This window comes from Littorina saxatilis, linkage group LG16 (genome assembly GCF_037325665.1).
Source record: "Littorina saxatilis isolate snail1 linkage group LG16, US_GU_Lsax_2.0, whole genome shotgun sequence".
NCBI lineage: Eukaryota > Metazoa > Mollusca > Gastropoda > Littorinimorpha > Littorinidae > Littorina > Littorina saxatilis.
Genome location: NC_090260.1, coordinates 36439657 through 36467156, shown reverse-complemented (window position 1 = coordinate 36467156; position 27500 = coordinate 36439657). Strand labels below are relative to the sequence as shown.

The 27500-nt window shown below is 43.8% G+C and overlaps 2 protein-coding genes across 4 annotated transcripts in view; one reads left to right on the top strand and one right to left on the bottom strand.

Moving 5' to 3' along the window:
* LOC138950973 (kinesin-like protein KIF23) overlaps positions 1–8682 on the top strand; it is a 59390-nt gene extending 50708 nt beyond the window's left edge. Inside the window, exons 20-21 of the mRNA XM_070322686.1 lie at positions 5606–5787; positions 6071–8682. Coding sequence (XP_070178787.1) covers positions 5606–5787; positions 6071–6095 — 207 coding nt within the window. The 3' untranslated portion in view covers positions 6096–8682. The remainder of the gene's footprint in view (positions 1–5605; positions 5788–6070) is intronic.
* Positions 8668–27500, bottom strand: part of LOC138950971 (mucin-2-like) — a 40171-nt gene continuing 21338 nt past the window's right edge. For all 3 annotated transcript variants that reach the window (XM_070322685.1, XM_070322683.1, XM_070322684.1), the window contains exons 7-10: positions 27272–27500; positions 11624–14344; positions 10745–11136; positions 8668–9171 (exon numbers count right to left, since the gene is read on the bottom strand). The exon at positions 27272–27500 is cut by the window's right edge and continues 632 nt beyond it. In XM_070322685.1, the coding sequence (XP_070178786.1) occupies positions 10783–11136; positions 11624–14344; positions 27272–27500 (3304 nt within the window). In that variant the 3' untranslated portion in view covers positions 8668–9171; positions 10745–10782. The remainder of the gene's footprint in view (positions 9172–10744; positions 11137–11623; positions 14345–27271) is intronic.

Sequence of the window (27500 nt, the reverse complement as noted above, 5' to 3'; positions counted from 1 at the left end):
CAACACCCCAATCGCCCTCTCCACCACAACCATCAGCTCAGCCGCAAAAAGACCAGACGCTTCCACCACAGGCTGGGTCTCCATCACTGCGACCATCTCCACGACAACAAGAAATGTCACCACCACCCCAGCCACTATCTCCACGACAACAAGAAATGTCAACACCACCCCAGCCACCATCTACACGACAAAAAGAAATGTCACCATCACCCCAGCCACCATCTCCACGACAACAAGAAATGTCACCACCACCCCAGCCACCATCTCCACGACAAAAAGAAATGTCACCATCACCCCAGCCACCATCTCCACGACAACAAGAAATGTCACCACCACCCCAGCCACCATCTCCACGACAACAAGAAATGTCACCACCACCCCAGCCACCATCTCCACGACAACAAGAAATGTCACCACCACCCCAGCCACCATCTCCACGACAACAAGAAATGTCACCACCACCCCAGCCACCACCTCATTTGGAATCACCGTGCCTTCAGTCTGCATCTGCTTCACCATCACTAGCAGAACAGCAGCCCCTTCCAGTATCCTCCCCGCCATCATCTTCAATGCCTCCACCACCCCCCTTACCTCAAACGCCCACACGGCATCAGTCTTTGACGTCTGCAGATCGAAGCACATTGTCCACAACAGCAAATACATCTCTCTACACAACACCACCAAAAAAGACACCTCCCAGGAAACGAAAAGCAGATCCAACAAAATGGAAAAGAAACGTCAGAAAACAGCTAAAATTAGAAGGCAAAGATTATGTTACAAGCAGAGGAAAACCAGTACAAGCCAAAGGGGTGCGGCAAGGAAACTGCAACTGTAAGCTCAAGTGCAATTCAAAGGTAACTGACACACAGCGCCAAGAATTATTTGACATGTTCTACAATTTGGGTTCTCCCGAAAGACAGAGAGATTTTGTGTGTAGGCATGTAGAACAAAAAGAGACTGTCACATACCTTGACCACAACAAAGATCTCGTCACAAAAACAAGGCAAGTCACCAGAAAGTTTTTTCTTTCTGTCCATGGAGACAAACTTCAAGTTTGTAAACGCTTTTTCCAAGGCACCCTTGACATTGGCCACGGATACATTGACACTACCATGAAAAACACAGAAAATGGCATGTACACAGGAAAAGAAAAGAGAGGCAAACATGTGCCTTCAAACAAGACATCAGAGGAGTCCAGAGATAGAGTAAGAAGACATATTGAAAGTTTCCCTGCTGTGGACTCACATTACTGTAGGCAGAGGAGTAAAAGAAAGTTTCTTGATTGCACTCTTAATGTTAACATAATGTATGGTTTCTACTGTGATTCTTGTAAAGCTGACGGAGTCAAACCAGTTTCCAGCAGTTTATATCGTGAGATTTTTAACACGGAATATAATCTTGATTTTCATAAGCCCAAAAAAGACTTATGTGTCATGTGCGCCACATACATGGAAGAAAAACGAACTGGAGAACTTACAGCACAGAAACAAATGGAGTATCAAGAACACATCAAAAGAAAAATTGAAGCTAGAGAAGAAAAAGCCAAAGATAAGGAACTTTCAAAACAGAGTGATGATGTCCATTGTGTAACATTTGATTTGGAAGCTGTTTTAGCAACACCTTGTTCAAATGTTAGCCAGGTGCACTATAAGCGAAAGCTAGCTGTCTATAATCTCACAGTCTACTCTCTCGGTGACAAGGAGGCAACATGTTATATTTGGGATGAGACAGAAGGACGGAAAGGATCATGTGAGATTGGAACATGTCTCATCAGATACATTAAATCATTACCCCAAGATGTCAGACATCTCATTCTATATTCAGACACCTGTGGTGGTCAGAACCGTAACAAATTTGTGGCAGCAGCTTTGCATTATGTGGTTAGGCATTTTGACAACATAGAAGTCATTGATCAGAAATTTCTCGTAAGCGGACATTCCCATATGGAATGTGACTCTGTCCATTCTGCCATAGAAAAAGCCAAGAAAAAATTACAGATTTTCATCCCGGAAATGTGGTACCCTGTGATTCAAGGAGCAAGATCGTCATCAAATCCCTACACACTTGATGTTTTAGAGCATGGCGATTTTTATGACTTGAAGCAGGTGGCATTCTCAACCCTGAGAAATACAAAAGTAGATACAGAGGGAAAGCAGGTTAGCTGGCTCAAAATTGTGTGGATCAGGTATGTGAAATCTGAAGATGACACAATATTTTTCAAGTATAAAATGTCAGAAGATTTCAAACAGTTAAAAATAAAAGGAAATAGCAGACGAAAGAAATCAAGTGCTGAATTTCAAGAGTTACCAAAGTGCTATGAAGCCCGCCAAGCAATCTCAGAAGCAAAGAAGCGTGACCTGCTAGACTTATGTCACATGGGCATTGTGCCTAAGAAACATCATCACTATTACCAGACTATCCGATGCAGCAGCTCAGTTTCCGACAGACTGCCTGAACCAGATAGAACAGAAACCACGGATACTGATGATGAGTAACTTGTCTTTTTCTTCATGACACAGGGATCATAATCTTTCATCTGATTATAACACTTTTTTCTGATTCTCATGACCGAAGACATGTTTCATTTGTCAGTACAAAACCCTACATTTTTAATGAGACAGGAACGCCATTATGTGTGTTATTGTTTTGGTAGTTAACACACTGCCATGTGTTGTTTTTTCTTCTTGTTTTTTCTTTTTTTGAATGACACTGTGAGTACAAATATTATCTCATATTGAGGCAGTAGAATACATCGACAGTTTATTCATTCTAAACTGTGTTATAAACCATTGACTGTGTGAACAATACACTGTGTTAAAAACAACAAAGTGCTGTTCAGTCCTGAAATGACTGCTTAACTGCTAATCGTCTGGACTTTAAACAATAACCAAACAAAGTGCTGTACTTTAATGTGAATTATGAACAGGCCATTTCTGTGTAAAGTGATGATTGAGATGTGTGATTATACATGAAAGTGAGGATAGTGAACACTTCTGTGTTTCTGGATCAAAGTTTTTGGAAAATACAACGACTGTGAAAGGTGAGATGATGTCTTGTTTTCTGCATGTTTCGTTCCGTTTTCTTCAGAATTAATGTGTAACTCAGCAGGCTTCCTTCCTTTTCCAAGTTTTCTTCACAAAAGAAGAAACAGAAGAAAACTCACATCAACCAGATACCATTTGCTGCATTTGGTTATGCACACATCGCTACAGCAGACCAGGTTAAAAGAAACATGTTCAGTTGCACCCCAAGCCTTGATGCAGGAAGTTTCATGCCACAGTGGGTGTAGGGAGCGGTGGTCAGGCTGTGCCTCTAACGGGCTTAGCCAGAGATGGTGTAAACTGTGTGCCACAGCTGTTGGAAGGAAAGAAGGTCTGTCCTGGCTCTCACTGCTAAGCAGGAAGGTCAGATAAAGTGCATGCTATTGCAGGCTTCCTATAGAAAGACTGGTTTGCTCCAAAATATGAAGAGACTTAACAGGACAGTTTTCAAGCTAGGAATGAATACCTTTATAAAAAGCATGATTTTGTCTTTTCTGTGAGACGCGTTTTGATGCCGCTGATAGCACATGTACACTACTACCGAAACTTGATCTGCCATGAGTTTTGGCACTATAATTGCACTCCTGTGATTTCTACCCTCAGTTAAAAACTTCAAGTGAGCATTTCCCAAATCCGACATTTTGGAGATAAACTGGTGTGGCTCTAATGTAGCGATATACACTGTACCATGTTTGTCCCACAGGGAGACGTGATACCCACAGCGGGTGGTGGTGGTGTTCCACGATGTGAAACACTATACCATGTTTGTCCCACAGGGAGACGTGATACCCACAGCGGGTGGTGGTGGTGTTCCATGATGTGATACACTGTTCCATGTTTGTCCCACAGGGAGACGTGATACCCACAGCGGGTGGTGGTGGTGTTCAATGATGTGATACACTGTACCATGTTTGTCCCACAGGGAGACGTGATACCCACAGCGGGTGGTGGTGATTTACACTGTACCATGTTTGTCCCACAGGGAGACGTGATACCCACAGGGGGTGGTGGTTGTGGTGGTGGTGTTCCATGATGTGATACACTGTACAGCAGTCCCTCTCATGAACGGACACCCTTGGGCCATAGCAAAACTGTCCGTACATTGCAGGTGTCCGGTCACGGGAGGGGTGACCACACCACCCCCTAGCTCCGCCATACATTCACACAGAGACACACAAACAACGGGATTGAATCTATGCTAATCACTTCTTGTGGCTACTAAACAATAACAATAAACTCCTAATACTTCTTTAAACGTTCTGTAAAAATGATTTGTATGAAAAGTGTTGAAAAGAAGAGATAAAATAAATCCTCAAGGCAGTGAACACACTCACCATGGATGCACTGACATACGAAAGCAGCCACACAAACACAGCACAGAGGAGCGTGTGCAGATGCTTTGAAAGAATAAGCTTGAAAACCAGTTTGAAGAAATAGCAGCAGATAGAGCTGCATGTCATAGTCATGTAATTTATTTTCTTCTTGTCTGGCTTTATTGACTGCATGCCGATCATGTGGCATGGCAGTGACTTTTCACTCTTCAGTCGGAAATACACAGTACACAACACAGCTCCCACTCTCCCTCACTAATGCCTACCCCAAGCCGTGACAACTGATGCTTGGAAATTGTGTGGAAGAGTACACCTCTCTATTTCTCTCCAATGCTCTTCCTGCTGACATGTAGTGACACCGGACACCCCACAGAGTTTAGCCAGCTACCCCTCCAATCCCCCTCCCTCTCTCTCACTCCCTCCAGCCTTGTACTGTTTGGGGCTGTGACCAGAGAGGCCAGCTGCACTGTTCACTCAGAGCAAAACCAGTTGACTGTGTCGTAACTTTTGACAAAGCAAGACAACTGAAGGGTTCACAGGTTCACTAAACAAGAGTATCTTGTCAATGAAAGAGGTTACACACAGACACACGATGCTGAGAACTGTGGCCGTTTTTCACTCTCTTTCGCTCAGGACCTTCATCGACTGTACATGTGGTTTCTGTTGTTTACGTCCAACAGACAAGAATAAAGAGCACAGTGCAGTTTCATGTTGGCATCTTCGCATGTACTCCACTCCTGACCAAAACTACCCTACCCTTTCTCCTGATGGGTACACGTGCACTCAAGTTATCAGTGACTGTCATCACGCCATTGCGGCTGTGATCTTTGTACCAAGAGCCGGACTGCTCTGTTATCGACTTTGTTGTGGTGAACATTTGACGATGGTCTGTCCGTACATTGGAGGTATGACCTGCTGTTGGGACCGAAAATGAGTGTCCGTGTCCACGTTTTGCAGGTGTCCGTTTAAGGGGGGGCAAATATAGAAGGAAAACACTCCGTGCCGAGCAAATGTGTCCGTACATGTCAGGTGTCCGCTCACGCCGGGGGCCGTACATTGCAGGGACTGCTGTACCATGTTCTTCCAACAGGGAGACGTGATACCCACAGCGGGTGGTGGTGTTCTATGATGTGATACACTGTACTATGTTTGTCCCACAGGGAGACGTGATACCCACAGCGGGTGGTGGTGGTGTTCCATGATGTGATACACTGTACCATGTTTGTCCCACAGGGAGACGTGATACCCACAGCGGGTGGCGGAGCTGCGGTGGTATTCAATGACGTTGAGGAGCTGAAACAGACGTCCCCCGGCTCTCGCAAGCGTCGCTCTCCCCCCCTATCGTCACGCGACAACCAGGGCGAGTGGACAGACACGGAGACACGCTGTCAGATCGGCATCGAGGGCCACGCCAAGTGAGTCTTGACTAGTCAACAGGACTTGGATGCCTTCACACTGCTCTTGTACATTTATCTCTCTCTCTCTCTCTCTCTCTCTCTCTCTCTCTCTCTTTTCTCTCTCTCTCTCTCCCTCTCTCTCTCTCTCTCTCTCTCTCTCTCTCTCTCTCTCTCTCTCTCTCTCTCTCTCTCTCTCCCTCTTTCTCCCTCTTTCTCCCTCTTAACCTTTTGCCTCCCTCACAAAATATTGTCTCCAATGCAGTTGGTTTAAACAAAATGTTATTCAAAATCTTTTTTTCAGGCGGCTGAGGAACTCGAACGTTTAGAAAGCAGCCTGAAGAGACCCAAGAGGCAAGGAGGAGTACAGGCTGAGACAGTCTTTCATGGGTGGCCACGGTGATGACTGGTTCCCCCACCGCGCTCCCCTTGTACATACAGTGCCCACACCACAGCCAAGCCCCATCCAGTCACACCACAGCCAAGCCCCACCCAGTCACACCACAGCCAAGCCCCACCCAGTCACACCAGGCCATGGCGGATATGTGGATCTCTGGTTGATGACTGGTGCTACCGTCTTGTACATACCACCCTCACACCACAGCCAAGCCTCACCCAATCACACAGGCCGTGACGGTTCTCTGCTTGACGCCATGGTGATGACTGGTGCTACCGTCTTGTACATACCACCCTCACACCACAGTTATTGTGTGCTAGAAACATGGACCACTGGATCAAAGTTGGTTGGTGACACACACTTGTCCAATGAACATCAAACCCCACCACTATGTATGCTCACCACAATATTCCCCACCGCATAATTCTCTTGCCTTTTGTCAGGGAGCGTGCTTTTTTTCCATTGAACAACTGTTGATTGAATGTCTGTGAACTTGAGATTTCTGCATGTCAGTTAAAAAGTAAGACCATTTTGTGTACATATTTAATTACCTCCATGATATATATGGTAGAACAAACTTTGTGAGAAGAACAAATGGCAACGGTCGCCTTGTTGTATTTAAAGTGTCGATATGAACGGCGAGATCTGCAGCAGCAGCAGCCATATCACAAACTGATCAATCAAAATTGTTGTGGAACAAATGTAAATGTTTTTCCCTCTTTATGTGTTTTACTTTTATTTTTTACCTCATTGTGTGTGACCGGTGTTGTGCAGAATGTCTTTGCTGTTGCATGTAAGTGATGTGCCAGGGAAAAAGGCTCTATGGTGTAATTTGAGCAGAAAACCAATAAAACAGGATTTGCGAGATAAAATGGTGAATGCAGTTTCTGCATGGGAACCAATCAATAAGAAACTGTCAGCATGAACCGTCACTTGCTGTATTCAGAGAACATCCCACTTTCCAGGAAACAGTTCTCAGAAACAAAGAGTAAGGTGCTGTTTCATTGAATAATGCTCGGGTATAAACATGTCATTTTTTCCCCAGTTTTTCCTCCCTCTAATTGGAGGGCTCACTAAAAGAATGAGCATTTATTTTACTTGCAAAAAAACATTTGTTTTGAACGTTCTTGCATGTGCCTTATTTTTCAATGTCATATAATGGCAGTTAACCATTGATATTAGGGGCGTTTCCAGTGCAAGAACTTGACATGGGTAAACACCAGGGACATAGAATCTCTAACTTGTGTGTGTAGCGCAAACTATGGAAAGGCACACAATGTCATGTTATTTATGTGAGTGTGTGGTCGGGTTTTACACAGCAAGCATTTGAATTTGAATCAGGGTAATGTACTGTGTGACTGCTTGCTTTGGTGTCTTGCTTGGAGCAATTCTGTTTTAGTCACATGTGTTTTCATGTATTTGTACTTAAATGGACACAGGCGCACAAACACACACACACACACATGGATGTATGAACGCACACACACACTCACACTTAACTGGCTATACAGTCTCGGATTGGATTCTTGTATGTTTTTTTTAGAGGGAAGTTGGTGCTTTTGTGAACAAGTTTGTGTGTAGCTTTTGGTCAGTTATTTAGGCGTGATGCCAAGCTGTGTCCTTTGCTCCGTGACTCCTCTTTGTGATAGGATGGGCGAGTGTGTTTATTGCTGTGTCACGATGCTTGTCACCACTTATCTCCCAGCCAACAAAATCTGCCCACAAACATTTTTATGGGGTTGCTTTGCAGCGTATATTTTATTGCTTTGAACAAATAAGTGTTATGTATCACTCACCATTATTTTATAAGCTTGTCTGATCCATAGTACATATATAATAAATTCTTGTGTTTTTGCAACTTGCTTGTTTGTAATTTTATTATGAATTCTTGTTTTTTTTTTGCAACTTGTTTATTTGTAATTATGCAGCGTGAACACCACATGATTATGAATTAAGTAGAAGTGCAATGCCTTAAGCACATTCGTCAACCAGCCAGGGCACTGCAAACCCCCAGCAAAGGACAAATTTCACACACATACACACAGACAGACACACACGTACACATGCTCACACACATACACACACATACATACTGCAATGTTAAATAGGAAATTGTATTTCAAACATAGCGTACAATGTTTCAGCTTCTTTGAAAACAAAACATGAAAGAACATAAGATTTTATTATTATAAAATGTACACATGAAGAGGCAATGCACTTCATCTTCTGGTTCTTCTGCACACAATGGACATAAACAGTCTGTTCTTGTTGACCAGTTGCAAACCATTGCTTATTACTTATCAAACCACAGTCTGAGCCTTGCCATATTGTTGCATCTCATTTTTTGATGAGAGACATTTATTTCAACGTCTGAAATGCACAAGTGTTTTATTTTTTCTTGTATTTCAAAATGCCAGTTGTGCTCAACATAGCATACACGCCTGCCTTTAAATCGAATTATAAAATGCTTCTCCATTTGAACTCCTTGGTTTAACCAAATAAAGCCAATACCATTGTCAGTCAGTATTTGTTGTGACCTTTGTTGTCCATTTGTCTCGACCTGCCACGGACAAAATAACATTACATACGCCTGTCTGCTAACTCATGTCAAAGGTCAACTGAATTCAGCACATCATACACTTCAGTAGTTGTGATAAACAGCTGATAATTAACAACCTGTATCTCCGTATACAATTTTGTTGGAAGAATGCAATGGAAAATAGTTTTAAAAATCTTTTCTTTTAGCTGCACTTCCTTCAAACCCCTGACTCCTGCCGCAGTAGTCAAATCGGCTCGTTCTGTGTATCAAGCAGTTTCCAAAATGAACAAACAGACATTTTGCAGGGCTTTCTGCATCTCAACGACGCCTTTTTTGCTCTCGTGCTCAGCTATAATAGAACACTGTTTATACTCAGTTTTGTGGTAAACATCACTCCCAAATAGCTGCATGATTTATTATATGTCAACTCATTCGTACTGTTTTGCCTGAATGCTGGGTCATCCTCGACCTGAAAAATAAGAAGGAATAATGTGCATTTTATTCTGTTGAGATTATACAATAGTTCTGATCAATTCCGATAATGGCACATGCATATCATGATCAGGATACAACAAAATCCATCACAGAAAAAAGGAAAGAAAGAAATAACGAAAAAGATAGATGTACAGACAGACATTAACAAAAGCGATAAGATAAAATGTGATGAGATCAGATAATTCTTTATTAAAATAATTCTTTAGTAATGAGGGAAACGGCATAAGCAAACAGGTGCTTGTTTGCATCTACCCTTTGCCCATTAGATGGACCAATCCAATCTAAAAAGCAGATGGAGAGAAAACAACCACACACAAACCAAACAAACAAACCAAACTAATGAAAGAAAAAAATACAAAATGACAGAAAACAAACTAGCAAATCATCACCAACAACTGTCACAACTACAAGGACGACAGCAACAACATCAACAACAAGTAGAGAATGTCCTATCCATCAGTGCCGTAGCACAGCTCCTAAAAGTGGTCCGGCCATAAAAAAAATAAAAAGGTACGGTCCCTGGCCATTATGTTCTCCTCAACTATTAGTGACAATTTCTCGCTTAACGCTGTCATTGTGCGATCTAAGTCACGACCCCTCCTTCCTCCTAACACAGCGCTGAAGCTTATGAAGACGATTTTTTTTTTTTTAACAAAAAAACTGGTCCGGCCATGGCCGGAGTGGCCGGTAGGGCTGCTACGGCCCTGCTATCCATCGATGACAAGAAAAAAACTCACAACATATAGAATCATTGTCATCATTTTCACGAGTTTTCATTCACAAACACCTGGGAAATAAATCTCATGTTCCCCATGCAATAAGTCGAGGTGGTGAATGGGTTTGAGCTTTCAGGTGAAACGTGGATTGTCAAAGTAAAAGCCAATCAGGCTGATTGATGTGTGGAACCATCGCGGCTTTGGATTTGTGTTTCCGAGGACAACGATTGTAAGCATTCACTCTCAAAGACCCAATCAATGTTGATAATTACCGCGGCGACTCATGGTCAATTTGCAACTTATCTCTGTAATCGCAAAATCCACAACGAAAAGTCATAAACACTTAAAAAGAAAAGAAATATGCTCAACACTTACTGAACTCACACGTATGATCGCAGCTCTGTACATTTTCAGACTGGAAGAAAAGCGTCAACAAGCTACGTTTGACGTCACATACAAGGTTGACGTGTTATCTCGAGCTACTGTGACGATGCTTTGTGGCCCGGAGTTGGATTCTAAAAATTCGTCTCCCTGTGGGTTATTGTGCATTTTGTTGCACAACCAAAATGATGACAAAAACGATGTTTGGTGGCTTGTCGTCAGACCAGCATTTTGTTGTTGGTCCTCGGGGAGCATATCGCCTTTTGTCTCATATTTATCAACCGCGGCCTTCGGCCTTGGTCGATAAAGATGAAACAAAAGACGATATGGTCCCCTTGGACCAACAAAAAAGCTGGTCTGTCAACAAGCCACCAAACATCTTATTTTGTCCTCTTTCACTAAACAAGTAGACAATGACTTGTTCTTCCCTCTTAAACAACTACCCCTTACCTTTATAGCGCAACGACGTCATCACCATGGCAATGACATCACACCATCGCCATCTCCTGCAGCACTATGAGGTGTTCCGCCGTGATGTTGCCGCCCAGCCTGAAGAAATGCTCGATAAAGCCGGGGTCCCCAGGCTCGGGAGCTTCTGTCGGTTCGGCCGTTATCAGCATCATCGGCGCTACGGTTGTTGCCCCGGTTGGTGTGATGGTGGCGGCAGCGTTTGTGCTGGTAAGGGGCGTTCCCGTCCCCTTAAGAGGCGTTCCTGTTGCGTTTAAGGGCGTTGCCGTTCCGGTTTTGGTAAGGGGAGTGCCTGTACCGGTCGGTGCCGGTTTGGGTGTTGTGACAACTCGCACCAAAGAACCGGGATGAGCTCCTGAGAGAAGTTTCAGCGTCTTTGCAAAGAACATGATCAATGGTTACATACAGTACAGCAAGGCATAGAGTAGGTTATAGATGATCAGTCCAATGAGGTGTTCCGGACCCTATGCAATTTAATTGTTGGATTAATAAGCCTGTGGTGTGTTTGCGTGTGTTCGTGTATGTGTTTGTATGTGTGTAATCGTAAATAGTCACCATTCAATCAAAAAGCTGACATGTGTTAACCAATACGCAAAACGTCCAGGTTTGTCAATCAATGCCACAGAAAAAAAAAGAGACTCGCACTCACACACACACATAATCACCGCACACACACACACACACACACACAGACAGACAGAGACACTCTCACACACACAGACAGAGATGGAGACTCGCACACACATACAGAGACGGAGACACATGCACACACACACTGACAAACAGACCACGCACGCACACTGTACAAGTGTTAACATAACCGTCCGTGCGGCACAACAAGGTCAACCCTTGACGCCTCACCTGTTCCACTGTCAGCCCATACACCCGGGCCAGCACGTTGATGGAAGTCCCCACAACGTTGGTCTCCTGCTGGTTGGTCACCGGCACACCCAGCTTCAGCAGCTGCGGGGTGTTCACCTGGGTAAAGGTAGCAGGGTTAGGTAAGACACCTCGGGGTGGGTTCACCTGTAGCAGGTACTTAATCTGGCCCAGCACGGTGGGCTGGGTGGGCCTCAGGTACCTGAGGATGTAGTACACCTCCTCCATATTATGGAACGTGGCCTGGCTGACCGCCGGGAGGGAGGGGGAGGCGGGGTTGCGCTTGGGTTGGAAGGTGGAGGTTAGCATGGACAGGATGGTGGAGCGGTCGGCCTGTGTGAGTGTGCCGTTGGGGATCATGTTAAAGAGGGCCGTGAGGTCGGTGGTGCTGGGCGGTGCCGGGACCGCTGTGGTGTTAGCAACAGGAGCGAGAGTGCTTGCGGATAGAATGGAGGGGGTGGTTGCTGATGGAATGGAGGGGGTGGTAGCGGATGATATGTTGGTGCTTGTTTGCTGCTGGTTTTGCATGATAACGTTATTGATGTAGCTCTCCATCATGGTGACGAAATTGGGGTCCTTCATGGCCTCAGCCAGACTGAAGGTGGGAGCCGCAGCGGCGGCTGGGGCAGCGGGTGTTGATGTGACCATGTTCATTGCATTGCTGACGGGCAAGTCAGTTTTGATGACACCGCTGACAGTTGATGCCATACCAACACCGGGGCTTGCAGTAGTCGTAGCTGACGTCGTAACAGCAGCGGGTGGAGAGAACAGAGCCTTTCCTTCCTTCATCAGCGTGTGTAAATGGCCATCCAGCAAAGCGACAAAAGACGGATCCTGCATAGAAGCGTTGAGATCAAAAGTACCGGGCGTCCAAGGAGCGGCAGTAGCGTTGGGATGCTGCAGGTGGTTGGTTTGAGTCATCAGCTGATGAATGTGTGCCTCCATCAGGTGAGCAAAGAACGGGTCCTGCATAGCGGTCATCACGTCAAAGTTGGGAGCGATGGTGGAAGCGACCGGTGCAGTGGCCACGGAGCCGCCAGGCCCGTTAGGTCCGGCCAGAGCTAGGTCCACAGACGCGGAGGATGGAGACGCAGAACTTGCCGCCGCTGGCTGGAACGTGCCATCAGGCTGCACAGGAGCTGAGGAGTTTGCAGATGATGGCAGATCTAACGAAAACTGGAAGCTTGCTGTTTGAGTGTTCGCTGCCGGCAGGGATGTTGACCCTTGCAACCCTGAGGAAGCTGGAGTGGACTCCATTCCTGTCGACGAAGCAGCCGGAGCATTTGGGTCAGAAGCAACAGCCTGACCTGCAGATGGTGATGTGTTTCCAGTGTCCAGACCTCCTGGAGAACTGGTCTGTGCGGAGTTGAAAGCAGAACCTTGACCCGCAGCGAGGGATTGTGATCCTTGTGTCAACACAGAGGGAGGACTGGGGCGGAGCTGTTCAAGCAGTTCGGGATGAAGCCTCAGGAGGTTAGCGATGGATTGCAACACCTCGTCACGAGTTGCTTCAAAACTTGTGGCTGTGGTTTGAGTAGCAGCCAGTTGTTCAGTCTGAGGGATGGTCTGAGATGCAACATCCTGCACCGGACCGCCAGCTGGGGCAGGAGTGGTTACTGCAGCGTTCACAGAAGGGGATGCAGACTGGCCAGCACCTGTGGAAGCTGGGTCGACCATCGCACCAGGAACCTCTGCTCCTACCCATTCTGAGTTGAATCCAGACAGCAGCGGGCTGGTTGTGCTGGGACTTGAAGCCTGGACACCAGAAGACGCTAATGCTGGCTGATTTTCCCACTGACCACCAGAAGTTCCTGGTGCTGGCTGAATCTCCTGGCCGCTAGACATTCCTGGTGCTGGCTGAATCTCCTGGCCGCTAGACATTCCTGGTGCGGGCTGAATCTCCTGGCCGCTAGACATTCCTGGTGCGGGCTGAATCTCCTGGCCGCTAGACATTCCTGGTGCTGGCTGAATCTCCTGGTCGCTAGACATTCCTAGTGCGGGCTGATTCTCCTGGGCGCTAATAGATGCTGGCGCTGACTGCTCCACCTTGCCAGCGACCGACTGTAGGGAGGCATCCAGGGCTGCGGACTGCGGGATCCTGTTAGCCTCGCTGAACAGCAGTGCCTTGTCGCCAACGCTGTTCCTCATCTGTCTCAAGATCTGCTCCACCGCGAGGTTGATCAGAATATCGTCAATCTTCAATGATCCAGCTGCTGCTGCTGATAGAGTATCTACTGCTGATAGAGTATCTGCTGCTGTTTGAGGCTGCGGTGCTTGCGTTGTGGTCTCAGGGAGAAGGGTTGGGGTTGTTTCTGGAACTGTAGGCTCTGTTTTTTCTAGTACTGTTGGCATTGTTAGTTCTAGTTCTGTTGGCGTTGTTAGTTCTAGTACTGTTGGCGTTGTTTGTGGAAATGTACGTGCAGTTTGTTCTTGTACTGTTGGCTCTGTCTGCGTGTTAGTCATGCTAGCGGGAAGATTAAACTGTACTTGGGGAGAAGGAGGGGGAGCAGTGGCTGTTAGCTGGGTTTTGGTCAGAAATATTTCTAACTGACGTGTCAGTCTCTCCATGACGGACAGGAGCCTTAGATCAGCCGAGGAAACCACAGCTTGAGGTGCAACGGTTGAGGTGGGGATAAGGGGAGGGGAGGGAGTTGTGTAAGCTTCTGATGGTGGAGTGCTTGCTTCAGCGTCGACTTTCAACACCTGAAAACACACCAGTGGAGATGCTAAGTTAGGCGGCTGCCAAAAAAAACGGCTTGAAAGACAAGTGCTGCACTTTTCAAGAAAATATTTTTAGTTTTGAAGAACTACACATAACTCCTATTCTTGACTTCTTAACCTCTAGTACCTGGACAACTTCTTAACCTCCAGTACCTGGACAACTTCTTAACCTCCAGTACCTGGACAACTTCTTAACCTCTAGTACCTGGACACCTTCTTAACCTCTACTACATGGACAACTTCTTAACCTCTAGTACATGGACAACTTCTTAACCTCTACTACATGGACAACTTCTTAACCTCCAGTACCTGGACAACTTCTTAACCTCTACTACATGGACAACTTCTTAACCTCTAGTACCTGGACAACTTCTTAACCTCCAGTACCTGGACAACTTCTTAACCTCTACTACATGGACAACTTCTTAACCTCTAGTACCTGGACAACTTCTTAACCTCTAGTACATGGACAACTTCTTAACCTCTAGTACCTGGACAACTTCTTAACCTCTAGTACCTGGACAACTTCTTAACCTCTAGTACCTGGACAACTTCTTAACCTCTAGTACCTGGACAACTTCTTAACCTCCAGTACCTGGACAACTTCTTAACCTTTACTACATGGACAACTTCTTAACCTCTACTACATGGACAACTTCTTAACCTCTAGTACCTGGACAACTTCTTAACCTCTACTACATGGACAACTTCTTAACCTCTACTACATGGACAACTTCTTAACCTCTAGTACATGGACAACTTCTTAACCTCTACTACATGGACAACTTCTTAACCTCTAGTACCTGGACAACTTCTTAACCTCTAGTACCTGGACAACTTCTTAACCTCTACTACATGGACAACTTCTTAACCTCTACTACATGGGCAACCTCTTAACCTCTACTACACGGACAACTTCTTAACCTCTACTACATGGACAACTTCTTAACCTCTACTACATAGACAACTTCTTAACCTCTACTACATGGACAACTTCTTAACCTCCACTACATGGGCAACTTCTTAACCTCTACTACACGGACAACTTCTTAACCTCTAGTACATGGACAACTTCTTTACCTCTAGTACCTGGACAACTTCTTTACCTCTAGTACCTGGACAACTTCTTAACCTGCAGTACATGGACAACTTCTTAACCTGCAGTACATGGACAACTTCTTAACCTGCAGTACATGGACAACTTCTTTACCTCTAGTACCTGGACAACTTCTTAACCTCTAGTACCTGGACAACTTCTTAACCTCCAGTACCTGGACAACTTCTTAACCTCTAGTACCTGGACAACTTCTTAACCTCTACTACCTGGACAACTTCTTAACCTCTAGTACCTGGACAACTTTTTTACCTCCAGTACCTGGACAACTTCTTTACCTCCAGTACCTGGACAACTTCTTAACCTCCAGTACCTGGACAACTTCTTAACCTCTAGTACCTGGACAACTTCTTTACCTCTAGTACCTGGACAACTTCTTTACCTCCAGTACCTGGACAACTTCTTAACCTCCAGTACCTGAACAACTTCTTAACCTCCAGTACCTGAACAACTTCTTAACCTCCAGTACCTGGACAACTTCTTAACCTCCAGTACCTGAACAACTTCTTAACCTCCAGTACCTGGACAACTTCTTAACCTCTAGTACCTGGACAACTTCTTTACCTCCAGTACCTGGACAACTTCTTAACCTCCAGTACCTGAACAACTTCTTAACCTCCAGTACCTGAACAACTTCTTAACCTCTAGTACCTGGACAACTTCTTAACCTCCAGTACCTGAACAACTTCTTAACCTCTATTACATGGACAACTTCTTAACCTCTAGTACCTGGACAACTTCTTAACCTCCAGTACCTGAACAACTTCTTAACCTCTAGTGCCTCGACAACTTCTTAACCTCCAGTACCTGGACAACTTCTTTACCTCCAGTACCTGAACAACTTCTTAACCTCTAGTACCTGGACAACTTCTTAACCTCTATTACATGGACACCTTCTTAACCTCTAGTACCTGGACAACTTCTTAACCTCCAGTACCTGAACAACTTCTTAACCTCTAGTACCTGGACAACTTCTTAACCTCTAGTACCTGGACAACTTCTTAACCTCCAGTACCTGGACAACTTCTTAACCTCTAGTACCTGGACAACTTCTTAACCTCTAGTACCTGGACAACTTCTTAACCTCTAGTACCTGGACACCTTCTTAACCTCCAGTACCCGAACAACTTCTTATACAAGCTTAACCTCCAGTACCTGAACAACTTCTTAACCTCTACTACATAGACAACTTCTTAACCTCTACTACATGGACAACTTCTTAACCTCTAGTACCTGGACAACTTCTTAAAGGCAGAGTAAGCCTCCCGTAAACCATCACAGATACGGTCAGGCTTTTACACACAGTACAAACACCCTTTCATTTAAACACTCACCAATTGAGAAAATCCTAGGTGCCCTCCGTAAAGAGCGAACAATTTTCAAAGAATTTATTTTTGCGTGGTTTATCTTACCCCTGAGCCATCGTGAACCCGTGTGATCCAGTTTTCCCTTTTCACAATGCAGTCGTCATAGTTAGTCATTTGAATGCGACTCGACGTGAGCTTATCTACAAAAGCACGTTTTTTATGCACGAAACAACGGCTGTGGTTCACAAGAACTCTAGCGATGGCTTTTGACTGTTGAGAGGAACGGCGATTTGCACTGATAAAACCGTCGTCTGCCACGACCCTTGCGTGACCCTGCTTCCGGGCTTTTCTTTTTTTAAACTTTCACAACTTCGAATTGTTCTGATCTTGTCTTGATGAAAAACGAATTCTTTTATGATTAAAGAATGTTTGTGTAACAAGCTGTCAATTTATTATTTAGATTTTAAAAGTTAGGTCTAGCACCAAAACGAGGCGCCATTGTTGTAGAGGACCAAGTCCACGAAAATAAATTCTTGGAAAATGTCTCACGCTCGACAGAAAGCAGCCAGGATGTTCCCGTTCGGTGAGCGTTCAAATGGAAGTATGCTTGTACTGTATTTAGACGCTCGGGGAGCTCTGTGATGGTTTACGGGAGGCTTACTGTGCCTTTAACCTCTACTACATGGACAACTTCTTAACCTCTAGTACCTGGACAACTTCTTAACCTCTACTACATGGACAACTTCTTTACCTCTTGTACCTGGACAACTTCTTAACGTCTGCTACATGGACAACTTCTTAACCTCTACTACATGGACAACTTCTTAACCTCTGCTACATGGACAACGTCTTAACCTCTAGTACCTGGACAACTTCTTAACCTCTGCTACATGGACAACGTCTTAACCTCTAGTACATGGACAACTTCTTAACCTCTACTACATGGACAACTTCTTAACCTCTAGTACCTGGACAACTTCTTAACCTCTAGTACCTGGACAACTTCTTAACCTCTAGTACCTGGACAACTTCTTAACCTCTACTACATGGACAACTTCTTAACCTCTAGTACCTGGACAACTTCTTAACCTCTACTACATGGACAACTTCTTAACCTCTAGTACCTGGACAACTTCTTAACCTCTACTACATGGACAACTTCTTAACCTCTACTACATGGACAACTTCTTAACCTCTAGTACCTGGACAACTTCTTAACCTCTACTACATTGACAAATTTTTAACCTCTAGTACATGGACAACGTCTTAACCTCTAGTACATGGACAACTTCTTAACCTCTACTACATGGACAACTTCTTAACCTCTAGTACCTGGACAACTTCTTAACCTCTACTACATTGACAACTTCTTAACCTCTACTACATAGACAACTTCTTAACCTCCAGTACCTGGAAAACTTCTTAACCTCTACTACATGGACAACTTCTTAACCTCTACTACATTGACAACTTCTTAACCTCTACTACATGGACAACTTCTTAACCTCTACTACATGGACAACTTCTTTACCTCCAGTACCTGGACAACTTCTTAACCTCTACTACATAGACAACTTCTTAACCTCCAGTACCTGGAAAACTTCTTAACCTTTACTACATGGACAACTTCTTAACCTCTAGTACATGGACAACTTCTTAACCTCTAGTACCTGGACAACTTCTTAACCTCCAGTACCTGAACAACTTCTTAACCTCCAGTACCTGAACAACTTCTTAACCTCTACTACATGGACAACTTCTTAACCTCTAGTACCTGGACAACTTCTTAACCTCTACTACATGGACAACTTCTTAACCTCTACTACATGGACAACTTCTTAACCTCCAGTACCTGGACAACTTCTTAACCTCTACTACATGGACAACTTCTTAACCTCTAGTACCTGGACAACTTCTTAACCTCTACTACATGGACAACTTCTTAACCTCTAGTACCTGGACAACTTCTTAACCTCTACTACATGGACAACTTCTTAACCTCTACTACATGGACAACTTCTTAACCTCTAGTACCTGGACAACTTCTTAACCTCTACTACATGGACAACTTCTTAACCTCTAGTACCTGGACAACTTCTTAACCTCTAGTACCTGGACAACTTCTTAACCTCTAGTACCTGGACAACTTCTTAACCTCTACTACATGGACAACGTCTTAACCTCTAGTACCTGGACAACTTCTTAACCTCTACTACATGGACAACTTCTTAACCTCTAGTACCTGGACAACTTCTTAACCTCTACTACATGGACAACTTCTTAACCTCTAGTACATGGACAACTTCTTAACCTCTACTACATGGACAACTTCTTAACCTCTAGTACCTGGACAACTTCTTAACCTCTACTACATTGACAACTTCTTAACCTCTACTACATGGACAACTTCTTAACCTCTAGTACCTGGACAACTTCTTAACCTCTACTACATGGACAACTTCTTAACCTGTAGTACCTGGACAACTTCTTAACCTCTAGTACATGGACAACTTCTTTTCCGAGGGTGTCTTTAATTTTCGGACAAAAACGTACCGTCTTTCTTTTTATAACACTCTGAGCTTGTTTTAGGAGGAGGTCCCTACGATGGACCGGATCCTATTATTGACCACCTCTTGTTCTGGCAAACTTATGGTGTTAAAGCGCTCAACACAACTTTCTTCGCCACATTAACCCTTTCTGGATAACTTTCACATGTCAGCTGTGGACGTACAAACCGCACAACCGTTTGGCTTTTTCACTTTTTACACTTCTGTAATCGTTTACTCTTCATTTGACGCTTAAAACGGACTAGTTTCTGTCCGCATGCATAGCTGCTAACACACAAACATTGCTATATATGCATGACAGCTAAGACTGTCAGTGTTACATATTAGCAGTGTTGGTCCCGTCTTTTTGGCGCAAGCAAAATAATAGCAAAATCTCAAAGTATTGACCACCTTCAACAAATAGAAGGAAAGAGCAGAACAGATAAAGACTGGTTTTAGTTATGCAATAAGCTTTCAAAAATATATACCAAACAGTCTTCTTGACGTGAACATTGGTAAATTAATTTAGTTTCTTTCTTTTTCTTACATTGCTGTGCTTCAAATATTGTTCTCATCGAAACGCAACAAATAAATCTTAGTTATACACTCTTCAAAAAAAGTTAAGGATCACTTTTTTACAAGCACGCCACACAAAACAGACAAGACCGAATTCTTTCATTTTTTTAAAAAATTATATAATTGAACAACCAAGGAGTAATGACAAACAAAGTAAAGATCGAACGCGGCAGCGACAATTTAGCTATAGTGTGTCAAACGTGACAACCCTCGAAAATGGAATTCACAACAATGTGAATATCGAATCAGTGTCAATAACGCGTGTGTCCTCCGTTGTGTGCCAGGCATTCAACACATCGTTGGCGCATGGAGTGGATCAGGTTGCATATGAATGCTCTGGGAACTCCATTCCACTCCTGCTGGAGCCATTGCAGCAGTTGATCCAGATTGGCAGGAGGAGGGTGATGTACCGACGACAAAGCTCGTCCCATATGTGCTCTATGGGGTTCAGGTCCAGGCTGTTGGCAACAGCATCCTGTTGACCCTGCTGGATGAAGGTGTTTACAGCTGCAGAGCGATGGGGAGGTGCGTTATCATCCTGAAGAATCGCACGAGGGCCGATCGCTTGGAGGGCTGGAACGCCCAGGGGTTGCAGGATCTCATTCTGGTAGCGGACACCGGTCAAGTTGCCCACTACATGATACAGAGGTGTCCTTAGACGTGTGCTGATCCCTCCCCAGACCATCACAGAGCCTCCGCCAAAACGCTGTCGTTCCAGAACAGCGCCTTCTGCGAAGCGCTCTCCGCGACGCCTCCACACTCGGATGCGACCATCAGCAGGTTCCAAGCAAAAGCGGGACTCATCTGTAAACAACACCTGAGCCCACTGCTGACGTTGCCACCTCACATGTTGAGTGCACCAGGCTCGGCGAGCTGCTCGGTGATTAGCAGTCAGGGTTGTTCCTCGGACTGGACGCCTAGCTTGCACGCAAGCCAAAGTTGTGTAAGCGGTTTCGGATCGTCTGACCACTAACTGTGAACAGTGTTGGTGGTAGCTTGTAGGCGTTGCCTAATGTTGTTTGCCGTAGTCATTCTTTGTTGCATGGCCTGCCTCTGAATGAAGCGATCCTCTCTTTGTGTGGTGACTCTGGGCCGACCAGAACGTTGTCGCTCCTGCACTCTTCCAGTTGCGTGGAATCTCTGTTTTAGTCTGATGATGACAGAGGGAGCCACTGCAAGCCTCTGGGCCACTTGCCTGGCAGCAACACCGTCTTGTAGCCATCCTATTGCCCTTCCTCTATCCAAATCGCTCAGTTTTCTTCGTGGGGGCATGTTGCTGCTGTGCATAATTGTGTCAGCGTGTCAACCTTTAAACACAAGCTGGTGAGCAATGTTCATAGGCAGGACCCTGTTGTAGCACGTGCATCACAATCTTTTGCCCTGGCATGCGTTCCGTAAATTTCATGGGGCTATAAAAAAAACACCCTTTTTCTTCCAAAATGCAGAAGCTTTTGAGAAGTCCCACAAAGGGAAATAACTCTGCCTGCCAAACAAAATTCTAGGTCAAGACTGATTGTTCATTTGTTAATTGAAACACATTAATCTTTTGATTACTATGTCGATGTTTAATTTTTTGGCAATTTATTATAATTAGATCCGTTTTTTCAACCGATCCTTAACTTTTTTTGAAGAGTGTACTTGAAATAGTCTGCCGCGCACACTGAGTTGTATCATATGTTATTCAGAAGTAAAGTGGGCTTTTTACAATGATTCGTGATTCGCCAGGGCTTCTAATATTGACCGGCTGTGAATGTTTCTCTATTCAATTTTTGCTGAACATTTATCAACGCTAATTTTCTCCAATTAAGCCTATCGGTTAACTCCACACAACGAGAGAACAACAGCTACAAAGCGCAAAATGACACTTCTTTGCAAAAAAAAAAAAATAAATAAAAATAAAAATAAACGAGCTAGTTATCAGCATGAAACAAAAAGTTGTCCATATTCGGGGCCCTTCCCCTATGTTGTGTTTAGCATCAAGGGTTTTCCATGGCTTCTTTTTACATTTAGTCAAATTTTGACTAAATGTTTTAACATAGAGGGGGAATCGAGACGAGGGTCGTGGTGTATGTGTGTGTCTGTGTGTCTGTGTGTCTGTGTGTCTGTCTGTCTGTCTGTCTGTCTGTCTGTCTGTCTGTCTGTCTGTGCGTGTGTGTGTGTGTAGAGCAATTCAGACCAAACAACTGAACCGATCTTTATGAAATTTGACATGAGAGTTCTTGGGAATGATATCCCCGGACGTTTTTTTTCTTTTTTTCGATAAATACTTTTGATGACGTCATATCCGGCTTTTTGTAAAAGTTGAGGTGGCACTGTCACACCCTCATTTTTCAATCAAATTGATTGAAATTTTTGTAAAGAAATCTTCGACGAAGGCCGGACTTCGGTATTGTATTTCATCTTGGTGGCTTAAAAATTAATTAATGACTTTAGTCATTACAAATCTGAAAATTAAAATGGTAATAATTTTTTTTTATATAAAACGATCCAAATTTACATTCATCTTATTCTACATCATTTCCTGATTCCAAAAACATGTAAATATGTTATATTTGGATTAAAAACAAGCTCTGAAAATTAAAAATATGAAAATTATGATCAAAATTAAATTTCCGAAATAAAAACAATTTCATCTTATTTCTTGTCGGTTCCTGATTCCAAAAACATATAGATATGATATGTTTGGATTAAAAACACGCTCAGAAAGTTCAAACGAAGAGAGGTACAGAAAAGCGTGCAATGCAGCACAGCGAAACCACTACCGCGCTGAACAGGCTCGTCAGTTTCACTCCGTTATGCACAAGCGGCGGACTACGGTCATTGTGAAAAAATGCAGTGCGTTCAGTTTCATTCTGTGAGTTCCACAGCTTGACTAAATGTAGTAATTTCGCCTTACGCGACTTGTTTCTTCTTGTGCAAAGGGAATCAATTAGTCATATGATACCATAATTATATTGAGACCCAACAAGGAACATTTGATCATAGTTTACATATCTTCCTCCAAACCAATCACCACGATAAACAATTAAATGATATAGTGTCGAATAAATGTTTATTAGAGGCAGACAAACGAGGAAACACAGACAGACACACAAACAAACAAGAAAACGAAGTAACAAGCAAGCAAGAATATGACAAACGGTACACAAACATACAAAATAACATCAAACATACAATTGAAATAACAGCAAACAAACACCCAATCAGAAAGATACACCCTGTGCACATATGACGCTTAACATGAAATGGGAGGTTTTGTTGAGGGGATATAGTGTCTGGGTGGCCGAGTGGTAAGCGCACTTGCGCTCGGAAGCGAGAGGTTGCGAGTTCGACCCTGGGTCAGGGCGTTAGCAATTTTCTGCCTCCTTTCCTAACCTAGGTGGTGGCTTCAAGTGCTAGTCTTTCGGATGAGACGAAAAACCGAGGTCCCTTCGTGTGCACGTTAAAGATCCCACGATTGACAAAGGGGTCTTTCCAAGCAAAATTGTTTAGGCTTAAGATAACATGTCTGTGTCTTTCGCTTAAGATAAAAATGTCCACCAAATACCCGTGTGGAATAATAGGCCCTTGAAAGGTAAATATGCGCCGAAATGGCAGCGATCTACTGGCCCAAAAAATTCCATCTCACACGGCATTCTGTAAAGGGCCTAGAGCCATAGGGTTAGGCACTTAAAAATATCCAGTTATTATTATTACTATATACATAATAATTACAATATTAATAATTAATAATGAGTACATATATGGCGCAAATCCTATCATAGTTCTGAGCAGAATATCAACGAACCAGTCAAGAAATACATATTACATTCAATAATTTAAACATCAATGAGAAGCCATTATGTGGGGGTGCCAAATCTCGAGGTCATGCACAAAGAAGAGATATTTTGTGTTCAAAGGCCACTTATGCACTTAACTCATTGTTCACGGGGCTTCCAGTGTTCCCTAGTCGGCTACTATACTGTGCATGGTTCCTCTTCGTTGCTGGCATTTTATCATGTTGACATTGCCAAACTTGATTTTATTTACTCCGTTCGTGAGTTCACCCTTTGCGCCGTATATATCAACTGGTGAGGACTATGATACGGTAAAGTAAGGTAAGGTAATATCTTATAGTCCTAACAGGTGAGGACTATGATACGGTAAAGTAAGGAGAGGTAATATCTTAGAGTCCTAACTGGTGAGGACTATGGTACGGTAAAGTAAGGTAAGGTAATATCTTAGAGTCCTAACTGGTGAGGACTATGATACGGTAAAGTAAGGTAAGGTAATATCTTATAGTCCTAACTGGTGAGGACTATGATACGGTAAAGTAAGGTAAGGTAATATCTTATAGTCCTAACTGGTGAGGACTATGATACGGTAAATCTTATAGTCCTCTGAGGGTACCATCATGGACACATCGGGGTTGCTTTCACTCGGAGGAGAAAGAGCTGCCATACGGTGTGGTACGTGCTACGGTGTGGTACGTGCTACCCATTATTTTCTTGCAGGAGCAAGCCTTTGTACATATCTTGAGACTTTCGCTATGAGTTAGGGATCGTTATCGCGCGCATGTGTGCACTCGGGGGTCTTCGGACACTGAGGAAAGTCTGCGCAAAGTTGACTCTGGGAAATAAATCCCTCGCCGATTATGGGGGTCAAACCCAAGCCGATAGCGACACACTGATTTTGAAGCCAGCGCCGCTATCGACTGACCTATCTCCATACCTCCCTACCACTTCTCCCAATATCCTTATCACTTGTAGGCACTAGCAATGATGCAACATGAACACAATGTGACGAAGTGTAAAGGATTTGAAACATGGTCGCGTGCAATGTTTCATAATGTGTGAATTAGTTGTAAGATAGATCGAGGTTTTAGTGAATGTTTCTTTTTGTCTATGATGAAACCTTTTTTGATTATTGATCATACTTAGACAGTTAACCTGTTCTATTTGATTTATGTGACGTGTGACAGATTTAGCAAAACAAACAAACAAACAAACAAACAAACAAACACAGAATTAATTGAAATGGTTATCCCATGCACCGAATATAACAAGCGAAGCCAACGTTAGTGTGTTGTAAGACGTTTATTGTCCACCAAAATACAATCTCTCATAAAGTGTAGTACACAAAACCACAAGTAATATTTACTTTTAACAACCTTTGAACCAAAAAGTCATAGTGTAAGTATTGGTAATATTACGATGTTCGTTTACAGGTTGCTACAGTGTTTCAAGTAGCTATTCCGAATGACTTACAGAAACAGCACATTAACGCTTTCATTTATAAATACATAATATAACGCTTTCATGTAAGAAATCTAGGAAGTTTTATTTTGCTTTTATTAATTGTCTTTTTTTGTCAATCACAGCTTTCCATTCTTGCTGCACATTTCTTCTCGTCGAGATTTGCATTCCAATGGTGACTGCCATTATGCTGTCATGTCGTTCACATGGACATGCAGAGGACAGCAGGCCAATGGTTTTTAGCTTTTTGGCATAAACACAAAGCAAACCGCAGAATACTCTTATAGTACATTATTTTCGCCACAAGGGCCGCTTTTACTGTGGTTTATGGGCAGGCCAAGAGCACATTTCACAGTGGTTTATTGGTGGGCCAAGTGCAGAGTTCACAGTGGTTTATAGGCTGGACCTTCCGAGCGATGTTCTGAGTTGGCTTCGCTTCTTTCCCCGGCGAGTTCCGACGCTTCTACTGCCGGTACCTGCCACGGTCTCCGTGTCACCTGCATAGGGTGGTGTCAATAATTAGTGATAGCGACCACACGAGTTGCATCACCTCAGAAGTTCAGTACAAAATTTATGTTCGGTTTCAGTTCCTTTCAGTTTTTAGATTTCAGTTGGTCAACTTTAGAAAAATCTTACTTATGTATAATTAGAACTTGGTTAACTTCATTGGGAATCTGAATTATCTAAAATGTCATTTAGCCATGTCGACGGCACAGAACTGCTGCCAACCGCTTGATAAAAATTAAGTCTCACAGTATTACTGTTGTTATTCTAAACGGTTAAGAAGTCAATTCGGCAGAATGCTTAGCTTTAATTCTGGTGTGTTTTCAGGTAGAAAAACAAACTTGCATTCTATATTGTGTGTGTGTGTGTGTGTGTGATATTGTATTTGTAATTTTGCTTTGTTGTGGTTCTCATTGTATGTACTGAACGTTTAATTCGCATAAACGTTTTGAACCAAGTTGAGACGAAAAGGAAATAAACATTTGTCTGTTCTGCATGCTTTCGTCTGCATGGCGTCATTCGCAAAAACAAGTTTCTAAATTGCGGGTGAAACTGTGAGGTGTGCGTTCATATGACAGACACAATGACGCTTTGCTTGGACATGTTAGTATGCAAGGGAGAACACGGGGGCAGAGAAACTAAAGAGGAAGTTAGTTTCAGAAAAAAGGGGGGTCCCGTTGCTGCAATGGAGTCGAACAAATCCTCAAACGTGGATTCAAAAACAAGAAAGGGTTATTCATGGAAAGTTTCATCCAAAACTCAACACAGTCACAAAACAGCACACAACCGTTTCTTCTCAACCTTGGTTTTGGATCGCTTGAGATGGCAGAAGGAAAGCGACACATCAACAATACTGTAAAGAGAGATTAGCCTACTCACTCTCCCTTTGGTCCTACCTTTGAATTTTGAAAGCGAGGCGTCAAAATCATCAAACTGTGACGTTCAAAATGTGACGTTCAAAATGTAATCAGTGGCTGCCTTCACACAGGATTCCCTTTGAGGCTGGAGTGAGCCATCTCTCTTTTGCAGTAGTAGCTCAAATAACACATAATGTTCTTCTCAAACAGGAAGAATGTGGCAAACGCATTTCTCAACCATGCATCGAACCTACAAGATACAGGAACAAAACGTAATTATCGTTACAATACTAGAACAGCAACACTGCACTTCCGTTACTGACATAAATATTTAGTCCTTGTAATGCTGATTGCGTTTTTCAAATGGCAAATAAAATGTGTTCTCTTGGATTATGCCATTAATTTTCCGGCAAAGTAGCTTTAAAAAGAAACAAAGCTAAAACAAAACAACAACAACAACTTCGTGTCCCTTTTCCCTTTTCTGTCATTTTCTTGGGGGGGGGGGGGGGGGCATTTATATCCATGACACATCCTTTGCTTTTCATGTTGAGCTAGATAAGCATCTTGATCTGGTTTCAGTGTACTGAACGCATTCAATCAGTGGCTGCCGTACTCTACCAACATAGCAAGTTCATTTGTTCGAACACGTTTGGATTTCAATTATTCAAGGGACAATTGTAAGAATATTCTATAAGCACGACAGGGTTGGGCGGATTGTCACACGATGGGGGGGGGGGGGGGTGGTCGCTGTACACTACCAACATGGCCTACCTGGTCAGAGAGCCCGGTGGGCGGCGTGGTGGGGGCCAGCCATGACGGGGTGACGGCCACAGGACCGCCCTGCGCAGTCCTTCCCAGCAAGGTCTCTGCCGCGTTGACCACCGCCGCAACCAGCGAGGGTGTCGCCATAGGTGCTGACGTCACAGAGGGAGGCAGCGTCAGGCCGAAAAGAGGGGCGGTGGTCTGGGACAGGGGAGGAGGCAGCGTAGCGGTATCCATG